At 40.2% G+C, this 11,866-nt stretch overlaps 1 protein-coding gene across 2 annotated transcripts; it reads right to left on the reverse strand.

Annotated features, from left to right (window-relative positions):
- Positions 1-117: 117 nt before the first annotated feature.
- On the reverse strand, positions 118-11,678 carry LOC118414573. Of its 2 annotated transcripts, none has more exons than XM_035818711.1 (11): positions 11,438-11,678; positions 9,029-9,146; positions 7,794-8,044; positions 6,504-6,565; positions 5,724-5,953; positions 5,257-5,510; positions 4,445-4,582; positions 3,601-3,763; positions 3,060-3,170; positions 2,579-2,731; positions 118-2,121 (listed from the first exon to the last, which is right to left on the reverse strand). In XM_035818711.1, the coding sequence occupies exons 1-11, from the start codon at positions 11,594-11,596 to the stop codon at positions 1,868-1,870; spliced, it is 1,893 nt and encodes a 630-aa protein (XP_035674604.1). In that variant the 5' UTR covers positions 11,597-11,678; the 3' UTR covers positions 118-1,867. The 2 variants fall into 2 exon arrangements, with proteins under 2 accessions (XP_035674604.1, XP_035674603.1); XM_035818710.1 differs by having other exon boundaries at positions 9,029-9,167.
- Positions 11,679-11,866: the final 188 nt, after the last annotated feature.

The raw sequence follows: 11,866 nt of genomic DNA on the forward strand, positions 1-11,866 counted from the left end.
GTAAAGAAGACAATCATTTTCAATAGATTATATGCTATTTGCTGTTTGATTTGAATATTTAGTGAGACATGCAAGTCACCGTCACAAGATAAAGCAAGAACTTTACAAAAATCTATATAAAACACGAGGACTTTTATTTTTACAATATGTGTAATTTCAGTAAAGAAGATAATCATTTTAATAGATTGCATGCTACTTGCTGCCTGATTTGAATATTAAGTGAGACGAGATAAAGCAAGAACTCTAAAAAACTCATATGGGGGTCTGAGGTCTTCAAACGATTGTTCAGCTCTGTACTAGTTTTCAGAAATATTGTTTCAAAATAGACACCGTTGGACGTCATATTACATGGTAGTTAGCAACATTCAAATAAAGGACAGTGTCAAATACAGTATGTTTATTGATTAAAGATATTATTTCAAAACACATTTCGTCACGAAAATGTCATCGAATACTACAACCAACCCCATCTGGAGGCCTACATATTGGACATAATTTTAATATGTAGCATCTACAGAAGTGGGAACAAGTATCTACCTCAATGTACAATTGTCAATAATTGTGTCCTAACAACGCCACAACCACTGCAGACTTACTTCAAACCAGTTCATAATCTGTATCTGTATCTGTATAGCCGGTATAACCGCCGTTCGGCGTAACACACCATAATCACGATCCCTGCAAGACCTCCATTTCAATGTAGGACGTTTTAAACATTTTGAAACATTCAGCTGGCCGCGCCGACACGTAGACGACCTCGAAGACCAATCACTGTCAACCATGGTCTAGGAAGGGTTCAACTATGCGTGACAGGGAATTTAGACCAGGAAGTGCATGGCAGAGTGCTATCTGGAAATACTCTAGGTCATAATTAGAATGGATGGGAGTTGCGGCGAGTGGCGTTTCAGATGCCTTTAAACATAATGAGAGGACTGACGGATCTTGAGGCCCTGTTTTGTAAAATCTAATTACTCCTTACCAAACCAAGCATTGTTAAACAGGTGATTATATTTACAAGGAATTTTGAGTACCGATACAAACATTCTTTATTCCAATAAAAATTTTCTCAGAACTTGTAAACATTGTGACAGAAACATTAATCACAGAAGTGAACACATCCAACATCAAAATGCAAACCATCAGTGGCATCACACCAACTAAGTAATACTAATCTCAACACTAAAAGTATAAGCTAGGTTACACGTACACATCAACCAGCGATGAACCGCTAATTTTTCTTAGATCATTCACATGTGCTTCTAGTTGTTTTTGCGTTAAATTTGGAAGATATTACAAACGTTGTGATGGCGCTCTTGATTAGCGTCACCACTATATATAAAAATAAAAACATAAACGTAAACAATTTATACAAAAATACAAAATTGTAAGGAAATATGGCGACTATACAAACATGATGAACTTAATTGTGCATGAAGCAAATGATGATGTCTTTAACAAAAGTTGTGGGAGGTGCAAGTCCGATCCCCTAACTGAAAGGAGAAAATTAAAATTGAACACAGGAATTCAGGACAAGTGTTCGAAGTTGTTCATAATATTGGACCCTATAGCCGGGCAAACTACATGCAAGGAGGTCCATTTGGGGTTGGTTGATTGCAAAGTACTGTATTTGTTCCCGAGCAAAACTTGCCCTACATGAATAAAAAAAGTTAACTGCAATGATGAATTCACACACATCACAAGGAGCCACAAGTAATAACCTCATGATAGTATTGTCTATATAGCTAACAGTTGTTATTGATTGCCATACATTGTACTTTAATTTGCGTGATTGTTGAGCAATAAAGTTCAATCATTCATTCATTCAGTTGCCATCTTTTACTTACGACACAGAACCCAGATACGTATCTTATAAGTATATCCTCTCTGCTGTCAACCGTTCGCCAATGTCGATGAGCGCCTGCCTCAAAACCTCTCTGGTAGCTTCTCTTCCTTTGCTTTGTCTCCACCTTTCAAGCATTTCCCAGCACCTGTGGTCATTGTCACGCTCCGAGGTTTCAATAACTTTGATCTCGTTTCTGGTGAGCCCCAGCTTCCGCGCCAAGTCGTCCCACTTGTTGCTGACTGCATCAACAACGTCCTCGAAGTAATCGTTTACGTCATCTGTAATATGCATGAATTGGACAAAACGACCATACGAGGAAGAGTATTATGACAACGAACTTAATTGCATATCCATGCCGAACATGGTTTGAACAAATTGACTGAATCTTTTAATCACATGGTAGTTTTTATACAGATTGGATAAAATAACGTATGAGAATTTCGCGCAAAGAGAACTCAAACTCTAGAAAATTATGTTGTCACCTTTTCAAAGGTGCACTACCAAAGACCACAATCGCCGATCGACGAACTTGACATGTGTATTTGATTTTAGATAGCGACTTTTCGTTCAATTTCTTAGCTTGAAGTTCACGAGGTAAACGATATCAAAACATTGATTCATTGATTTCAACAGATTGTATGAACAATCAAAATTAAGTGTTCGAAATGAGACATGCTTCAACAAGAGTTGGAGAACAGATTTGTGAAATATCAAATACCAAGTAGTGATTTTCACCTTTTACACTCGAGTCCGTCTGCATTCCACTGGGACCTGCTCCATCGTCTGTTCGCAGAGGTTTAGATACTTTTCTCTTTTTCATTCGAGCAGATGATGACGAGGTACTTGTAGATCTTTTCCTGGACAGGCTTCCCGTGCTGATGTCACCACCTTACATGTAACAACAAGTATGTCTGCTCAGTGGATGTCTTCAACAAAGAGAGATACTTTGTAGAAATAGATTTTACCAGATGAGATTGAAAAGTTTTGAACATTATTAAGCACTGTCAATTTTCCAATTGCAATTGAACCTCCACTTAAAATCACTTTTCATTTTTTTAAAATCGATCTCTTTTTTTACATAGTCATCTGTCTTCAGATGATCTTCATATAATTCAACACAACTACATCTCCAGTGATGACTTGTATCTAAATGTCCTTTTCTGTCTAATTATGAATATGGCGTCTTGCAAAAAGTTTGTATGGGAGCCATGGATACCTGAAGTACTCGGTGTATCCAGCAGTCGCCTCTTCACTGACTCCAGCAGCTCTGTTGGTGTCGACAAACCGCTGTCAGTTTCTTCTGCTGTGCAGCTTGGCGTGTAGTGCCCTGAATACATGCAACAGTCACTACCAGATCTGATTGTGTAAGTACTGTGCACACAGAATTAAGTAAGTACAATGAAGGTTAGGCATCCAAGATACCCAATACAAGCGAACGACTAAGTTCTGCAAACGGTCAGACATTTCAGACAACTTCCGTTGCCTTTCGGTTGCAACGAAACAAAATCTTTTAAAGCCTTAATATGTATGAATTAGTGCTTCAATACAATAACTCCTGTTGCTTGAGTTAAACCAGAAATTTCCATTGTAGTACCGTAGAAAGTCACTGGGAGACCCCTTATCGAACTTGACCTTCGTCTTCCACCTACTCATACCAAATATCGTACAGGTCGCACATACACAACCAATCCACCATAGAAAAACCGAAAACATAACCTGCCCAAGACGATAATTCCTGACAGTGTCTTCGAACGTACCAAGCGTCACTTCTGAAATCAGTTTCCGTTCGTCGTTGTTGGTCTCCTCCTGCAGTTCCAAATGTAGCCGTGAGGTGTTGCTGCTCCAGATGTCTTGGCTAACTTCGACGCGGAACGGTGCGTAGAATTTGTTATTGTCCAGGGTATCCTCAAAGATAAGGTACTGAAAATTTATTAAAAACTGATGCTGTATTATGTCGAATTCCTCCAAGATGCAAGATACATATGGTTACAACAAACATGTAGATGCCAAGCTATATGGTCATATGAATGTGCCTTTTCACTCAGCTGTCTGTTATTGTTGATATGAAAGTCTAAATCATGCTATCTAAAAACACGTATTTAAATAGAATTTCATCAATTTTATATAGGTCGATACCAGCCTCTACTATATTTCAGCTACGCAGCAAAAGAGGCCCAAATATATGGATAAGCTTACAAAAATAAGAGTTCGGAGACCTCATACCTCCATTAAATATTTAGCTTTTGGTCAGGGGCGGCCAATTGACCTGCACAGTAGAGCGCACTGTGTGTAACGTTGGTTTATCTGTAAAGAATTCTTTCATGGGCAAACTTTCTGATAGGGGAACAGAAGGATGTTAATTTTTAGAATCTGGCCAAAATTTGTGACTTTGGCCATACCTTGGCCGGTAATTGAATGGCTGCTTTGCGCCCAGGCGGACTGACCCTTTAGGGCTGGGTGAAATCCTGGTGTCATTTCAATCTTCCAGCTATAGCTCAATAAAATCTGACGATTATATTGAAAATCGAATCAGTCAAGTGACCACGATTATGAATGACAATGGATAGATACCATTGTGTGAAGCAAAACATTACAACAAACCTCCGGTTTTACGGACACCGACACATCTCCGCCATTCGTAACCACTCCCTTGAGGTAGTATTTACGGCCTTGGTACAGATGGCAGGGCATGGTGTGGCAGTGTGATGAATGCCATTTCGTCTCGTCTTGTTCAATGGTCTATATGAATGTAGTATTAGTTTGTTCAATCACAGTAGGACAACTACTATATTATTCGCAATACATTTATGACTAAAAACTTTAAGGCAACATTACGGGGTAATGAACAATGTTTTTTGAAACTCCCTGGTATGCAATGAAATATGCGCAATTGTTCTTGACAAAATCAGTTTCTTTTGAAGGAAGTGTGAACCATATTATTAAGTATTCAAACATGGACAAGTTTCTGCATTAGTAGAGGTGCCACCCTACATCTATATTGTATTTTCAGGTCATTGACATAATTTACTTTCACTTAACAAAATCACTTTTTCTAAAATAGATGTATTGTGGTCATCATAAGGATGTGTGAACCACAATATTAAGTATACAAACATAGACAACTTGCATTAATAGAGGTGCCACCCTACATCGTTTTTGTTTATTCGGGACATTAACATAATTTATGCAACTGGGGTCATTCATTCGGCAAAAAGGAAGAAGGAGAAAGAAGAAAATCACACCAGCAAATATAGAAACAAAATGTTTTTCCTATCGGACAATGTTGTAATACAGATTGAAGTACATTGAAATAGATTCAAGATTGAAATAGATTGACAGTGACTTCGATATTTCCTAATCTAAGAGAGGTAAGTATATATTAGTCGTGTAAAATGATATAGTCGATTCCCTACCGCTTGCACGGTCCTATCGTTGGAGACGATGTAGACGTTCAGTATGGAAATGCCGGAGCTCTCTAAGGAACGAAAGGCCGTGAATAAGCCTTTCCTAGAGACACTCCGTACTTTTTCCTTCTTTCCGGCCAACCCAAAATCACTTCCTTTCTTGAACCTGGTCACCGCGTGGGAAGAGGTGAGTTTTGTAACCGGCAGCAGCTCGGGGGAATTTCCCACCACGTGTACGACGTGTAAGTCTTGCCTTGTGACTTCTAAGAATTAGATGAAATGGGAACAATGTTATTTCTTAAACGGATTGTTTGAATATGTCAGAACCTATTCTAAAGATGCATTCTATTTGAAATTGATGTCATCACTCATATTAATACAGCATGAATTCACTGTTTTATGAAGTCGCAATATCTTACTGGAACCTTATCCTCTAGATGCCATGGTGAAAGCTGCAACGAAATTCTATTTCTTACCTGTTATATCCGCGAGCACGTGTGGTAGTAGGAGGTCCACCGGCCCCTCCACGTCCTCACATTGGATAGAAAATAGCGGACCCACTGGCATCCACTCCTCCCCTTCCAGCGGCCAGCTGTAGTCGGACCAGTTCGCACTCCTGTAGGTCACGTTTAGTGGGTAGGGTGTCACCACACCCAGGCCAGTCCGTCTGCACATGTACTTCCCTTCACCTGGCAGGTGTAGGGACCTGATAGATAATAGTTAAACACGCATAATTAATAGTGACACAGTGGGTACGGTGTCTATCATCTAAACAGTGACGTAACCATTTGAAACGGTCGTTGCCATTTCGTAACTTCTTTTGTGACGGAACAGAAGCAAAAACGTATAGGAAGCAATATTTCAAATAAAAACGGCAACAGTATATACAAATAAAAAGAAAGAAAGTTCACCATCTCAGGTTCACCTGGGTCACAATGCCTAAATCTTTACTCGATACGCCGCGAAGAATCGCGGTGTGCTTATACACTTGTATGACGGAGCGTGCTGATACACGCAAAAGATGATGATTGTATTATGAGGTGCCATTCATCTGTTACAATACAGGAAAAGAGTCAACGACAAGCTCAAAATCTTTCACTTTCACACGAGTATACCGATTATCTGTCAAGCCGAAAAATAAATGTTGTGTACTGATATGCTGTATGAACTGCAGTCTTGTCTTTGTAAACCTACTACAGTCACAGTGATTGTCACAATACGAGAGAAACGTGCCGCACTTTAAAGTGATGACTAACCAGTTTTTGTCTTCATCCAAGTTTGGACTGAGCTCTGATAGCTGCACGCCATTCTGGTATTCCTGAGGTGTAAAGAAGGCATTCATTCGTCACAGATTATGTACTAATTTTTGAAGGATCGTGGGGAAAAATTACTATATAAGCCACAAAATGCCATATAAGCCATATGAGCCACAAAAAGAATTCGATATCTATAGGGCTTTATCACGTGACGTCATCACCCCTTGCTCCCGTACACCGCCATGTTGGGGTCAATGCGATACAGTACAGCGAGGTTTCCGAAGGTCTCTAGAATATCAGAAGAAAGTGAAGTGGGTTGCACGATGCAAAAAGCCTACAACCTCAAGTACTATTTGCACTACAGAAATCGGGTGGAAATAACCCGTTTTTTATCAGTGAGGGAAAGTTTGACCACGTCCTTGGTTGCAGCGTGATCGAGAAAGTTCCGAAGTCTCATGCAAAAATGGGGACGCGACTGTAGGGCTGGGTTGCGGCAGTTCACAGACACTATGATAGCCAGTAACGTTGTACTTTTGTTTGATAGAAATTCTTCACGAACCTGGGGACATGTTCTTTCTGTTATTTCTTGTCTTCGCAGCTTGTCCTGCACTTTTTGCCTTTCCTGCTTTAGTGGTACATGCATGTATTTACGTTGTGCCGAAGTACGTACCCAGTCGAAAATTATCTGGCCCATCGTTTACTGCCTCGTCCAGATACAAAGTGTGTACTGCACACATTGCCTCTCAAAGTTCCAGCAGTAAGATTAGCTCTACTTATATGGCAGAAATCCACATTTGTTTCCGAGTCGTAACTAGTACATGCAGTCCATTTGTTTGTTTGTTCCCGGCAAATTTCACCGTTACCCGATGTGTGTAGGCTTTACCAGTGCTAGACCAACATCCCACCGCAAGACAAAATACCGTGATTATGAACCTAAACGTTTTGAAGGGAAGTTGTGCGTTGCATAAGAAATATTTTCAACTTTTACGGGGAGTTGCATAGCGAGCCGCTGTGAGCCGCGCTTAAAATGGACCCCAAAATAGCCGACTTCGCTCGTTGCTATGGCGGCCGGGTAGTTGCTGAGGGGTGGATCACGTGACTGAATAAGCCATATTGAATTATATAAAAACACCACTAAAACAGGAAAGACACTTAATGTTTAAAAAGATTCTGTTTTGCCCCCGATGACGATTTGATATTCTCCTCTTTTCATTATACTGTATAGCGGACTGGAACACTTCAGAACTACGACATGGGAGTCATATAAAAGGCGGGAGGACCACATCTCACCTTGTATGCCTCCTGTACAGTTGTAGCCAGATCCAGTCTCCCGATGTTCTTGAGTGTCTCCTCCAGCTGCGACAGGTAGTGGAGCGGTCCGTAGGGAGTCTTGGTGCGCCAGGCCTTCAGCATCTGCAGTGCCTTCTGGGTGTTGTCGTCACCTATAATATTGTCCAGGACGGACTTTTCAAGTCCCAGCTCCTGTCCCAGCCGGGTCCATTCCTCACCAACAGCCTTGCTGATCTGGTACAACTGGGCCTCTGTCAAGCAAATGTAACATCAACTGCTTAAGTTTCATAAAACATTCCATAGAGATGTTGTTACGTTTGCCAGAATGGCTAAGGTTATTTTTAGGCTTGTACGTCTGTCTGTCTGTGAACAGTATAACTCGATGGATGCTGATGATATTTAGCAGGTGGGTAGGGGTCGGAAAAACGGCGGTCAAGTTCGATAATGCACTCCTTAGCGGCTTGCTAAGGTAATGCAGCGGAACCTCAATTGGTCGTGATTTTTAAGTGGTAGATAGCCCGTGGGGCGGAGAGTGAGTGCTGTGAGTTTGGCCTCTAGCGGTATATAGCCTAACTGAAGACTTGCATATTGAGATACTAATTATATGAATTGACAGCTAATTTGTTTAATTAATGAGAAAAGTTCATAAATCCACAGCATTCCGTGATAGGACTTTCAAAGTTGTCACGTATGTTACTGAGAAAGAGGTCAGAGAGTAAAAGGTGTATGTTTGGGTCCCCTAGCGTCTTTTTTTGGAACTGCAGGAGCGGATTTAGTTTCAGACTTTGAAAGAGACTATAAAGGATGAAAGGATCATCATGATTTTTGGTATGCTGATAGCTTAAGTAATGCTTGATACAATTTGATATTAATCATGAAAATTCATATGAAATAAAATGTAATGAGTAACACATTTATGTCTACAGACACCATTCTACATAATTAATTAACAAACCTGGTTTATTTGGCAAAGTTATGTGTTCGTTGAACTCTAGTTGGATCTATTTTAGCCCCTTGGGTACAGCAGGTACTTCTTATTCCGAACTGGGAACTCATAGACGAGGTCCCCCCAATGTTTTGAATGATTTATGATTTACCATTGATTTGTGGCTTATCAGTTCTGTGAGCAACTCTTGAGGAAGAAAAAACCTAACCCAGAGCTTAACATTTGGATCAAAGTTCATTTTATATGCTATGTTTATGTGATGGCGGAGGCAGATATCATTCAGGCTTACCCATTTCTTTGAGGTGTCCGTAACTGCCAGTATCTCCAGTATCTCTGCTTTCCCTACCCACTGTGTCACCTGGGCTGTCAGCTGGTTCTGGTGGTATCATTCCATAGTCCTCCTTTTTCTTGCAATAGTTGATAAATTTCTAGAGGTTCATTAAGGAATTACAAATGTACATAATTCTACTACTTACACACGGTAGAGTGACGCCCACCGAGCCACACTGCTAATCTGTCAAAAAGGGTCCAACACCTACGATTTGGTGCGCAAGTATGTAAACATCTGCCTATTCTGCCTGCACATTTGCCACTGAGACCCGTATTGTTTTCTACTACTTATATATCGACATCTCTAATATAGGACATACTATGGTATTATTAAACTCTTGTCCCGTAACTCTCCCTAAATTAATGATTTAGACTATGCAAGACAAGTGTACATCTTTGGGTACGTATAATGCAAAAGCGCCTTGATTCGCCAACACTGGCGCATGTTTCGTGTAAGACATCACGAAATCGCCGGCAAGCGCAGCCAGGGATGCGGGGGCTTTTCGGGGTTCGTGCCCGACCGCGCCGTCCATGTGTAAGCCTCATCATCACGAAATACGCGACGATAATTAGCGTCACGAAATCGTTGGCAAGCGCAGCCCGACATGCCGGCCCTGTCGAGGTTCATTCCCAGTCTATGTAATGTATGGGTAATCTAAAATGTCCTGTAGTATCATACTAAAATCTCCTGTAGTATTGTAGTAGGTCTTACGTTACAAGGCTATCGCCACGCCACTGCTCGCGTACGGGACGACCTGGCCTTTCTGCCGTAAAAAAATATTGTGGTTGGCCGTTCCGACTGGTGGTATGACAATTTTTTATACGGATGGTCTAAATGTCCTGTAGTATTGTAGTATTGTAGTAGGTCTTGCCGTTGTAACGTTCGCGGGGTACACCACTGCTCACGTACGCGGCGACCTGAATTTTCTGCCGTGAAAGATGATGTCGTTGACCATTTCGACTGATGTGACATTATACGCATGGTTTAAAATGTCCTGTAGTATTGTATTATTGTAGTAGGTCTTACGAAACATCTGCCAGCATCTCTACCGTGCATTGCCACTTTCCCTGAAGAGTTTTTTTTTTCCGAAATGTAACCCATTTCCCCCCAAAGAATTAAATTCTCCTGAAATAAGCCTTTTAGCCTATAAACGTAACATCCTTTTTTACTATTATCAAAAAGTAAGCCATTTTAATGTGTACCCCATCGACAATGTTAAATAAGTCTCTTTACCGAAGGGCACAACACTACGGACAGCTAGGAATTTGAAGTTAGAACCTCCCGAGCGGTAACAATCCTGTGGTCAGATCCAATACTACTGAAGGTGTTGTATGCCTCGCAGTTTTTTACCGAGTGAATTTTTTATTTACCAGAATGAAATCCACTTGGGTTTTGGTACCACTCATGTCGGATCTAAAAGTCCAAAGTTTGCCATGCTTTTTCTGGAAGTAGGTGTTGGTGACTACAAGACCAGCTTCATCATTTGCGTCGTAAAATGACATGTTAATTATGCAAATCGGTAGATAATTTGCATAATTGATTAGGAAATTTTGTAATCACGCTCAGTTACACTACCAAAAATGCTTTTTCTTGTTTATCTTGTTTGGCTTCCTCACAGAAAATTTATCTTCCAGGAGGAAAATTATTCTGTCCCCAAAAAATGCTAGAAAAAATGTGCTTGTCCATGGGGCAAGCAAATTTTTTTTCTTGTTACGTTTTTGAGAAAATTTGAGATTTGTTTTCTTGTATTTCTCAAAATGCCTTTTCTTGTTTATCTTGTTTTGCTTCCCCACAGAAAATTTATCTTCCCGGAAGAAAAAAAATCTTGTATTTCTTAAGAACTTGAATCTGGTTAGAAGAAAACAAGAATTTCTAGATTTTTTCTTGCATTGTAAGAAAGAATGAGAAGATTTTGCTTAAATGTCTAAAAAACATTTTGTTGTTTCTCGTTTTGCTTGAATTTTTTTCTACATTTTCTTCCTGCAAGAATGTTTTTCTTCATACAAGAATTGTCCATGGGGTAAGCAAAATAAGAAAAAATCATGTTTCGTAGTGTACATTATAGGGCCATTGCAACATGTGAGATTTGTAACTGAGAAGGAGAAGAATACTGATTGATGTAGGTTATGCAAAATAAAGACCTAATTTGCATAATTAATTAGAAAATGCTATAATTTCATTGTGGTAAATGATGGGAACTTCTTACTTGTAGCATTTGGAAGGAACTCTAGTTTGTAAAGGTAAGTAGTTTAGACATGTTGGGAACCTTGGAAGATTATCCCAATTGGGCTAAAAGGTTTTGTAATAGATTAATGAACTGACAAGTGATGAAAGTGAAAGTGATGAAGTACAGCTAGTCATCTCTACCTGCTCATTCGCAGCGTTCACGCGGCTGTTGTAGGACCTGATTCGTTCGTCCACAGTCAGCCTCTCCTCCACTAACACCCCTACTGACGTCTGGTGGGCGCTGTCCGGCTCACCAGCCGGATCTAGCCAGAACCGGTCATCAGCTTCTTCATGTACCATCCTGAAGAATGCAATCAGTGTGTACTAGTAAGAAAGAAAGAAGGAAAGAAAGAAAGAAAGAAAGAAAGGAGGAAAGAAAGGAGGAAAAAAGAAAGAAATGATAAAAAGAGGGAAAGAACGAATGAAGTCAGGAAAGAACGATTGAAATAAGGAAAGAATGGGTGGAGGAGGAAAGGAAGAAGAAAAGGTAATTCCTGGCTGCCGTTATGGTAATTTTTGTTGTTTTAATTTTTACAAATTGCAACACTTCATTTCCTTGAAAACCCAATG

This window comes from Branchiostoma floridae, chromosome 4 (genome assembly GCF_000003815.2).
Source record: "Branchiostoma floridae strain S238N-H82 chromosome 4, Bfl_VNyyK, whole genome shotgun sequence".
NCBI classification, from domain to species: domain Eukaryota; kingdom Metazoa; phylum Chordata; class Leptocardii; order Amphioxiformes; family Branchiostomatidae; genus Branchiostoma; species Branchiostoma floridae.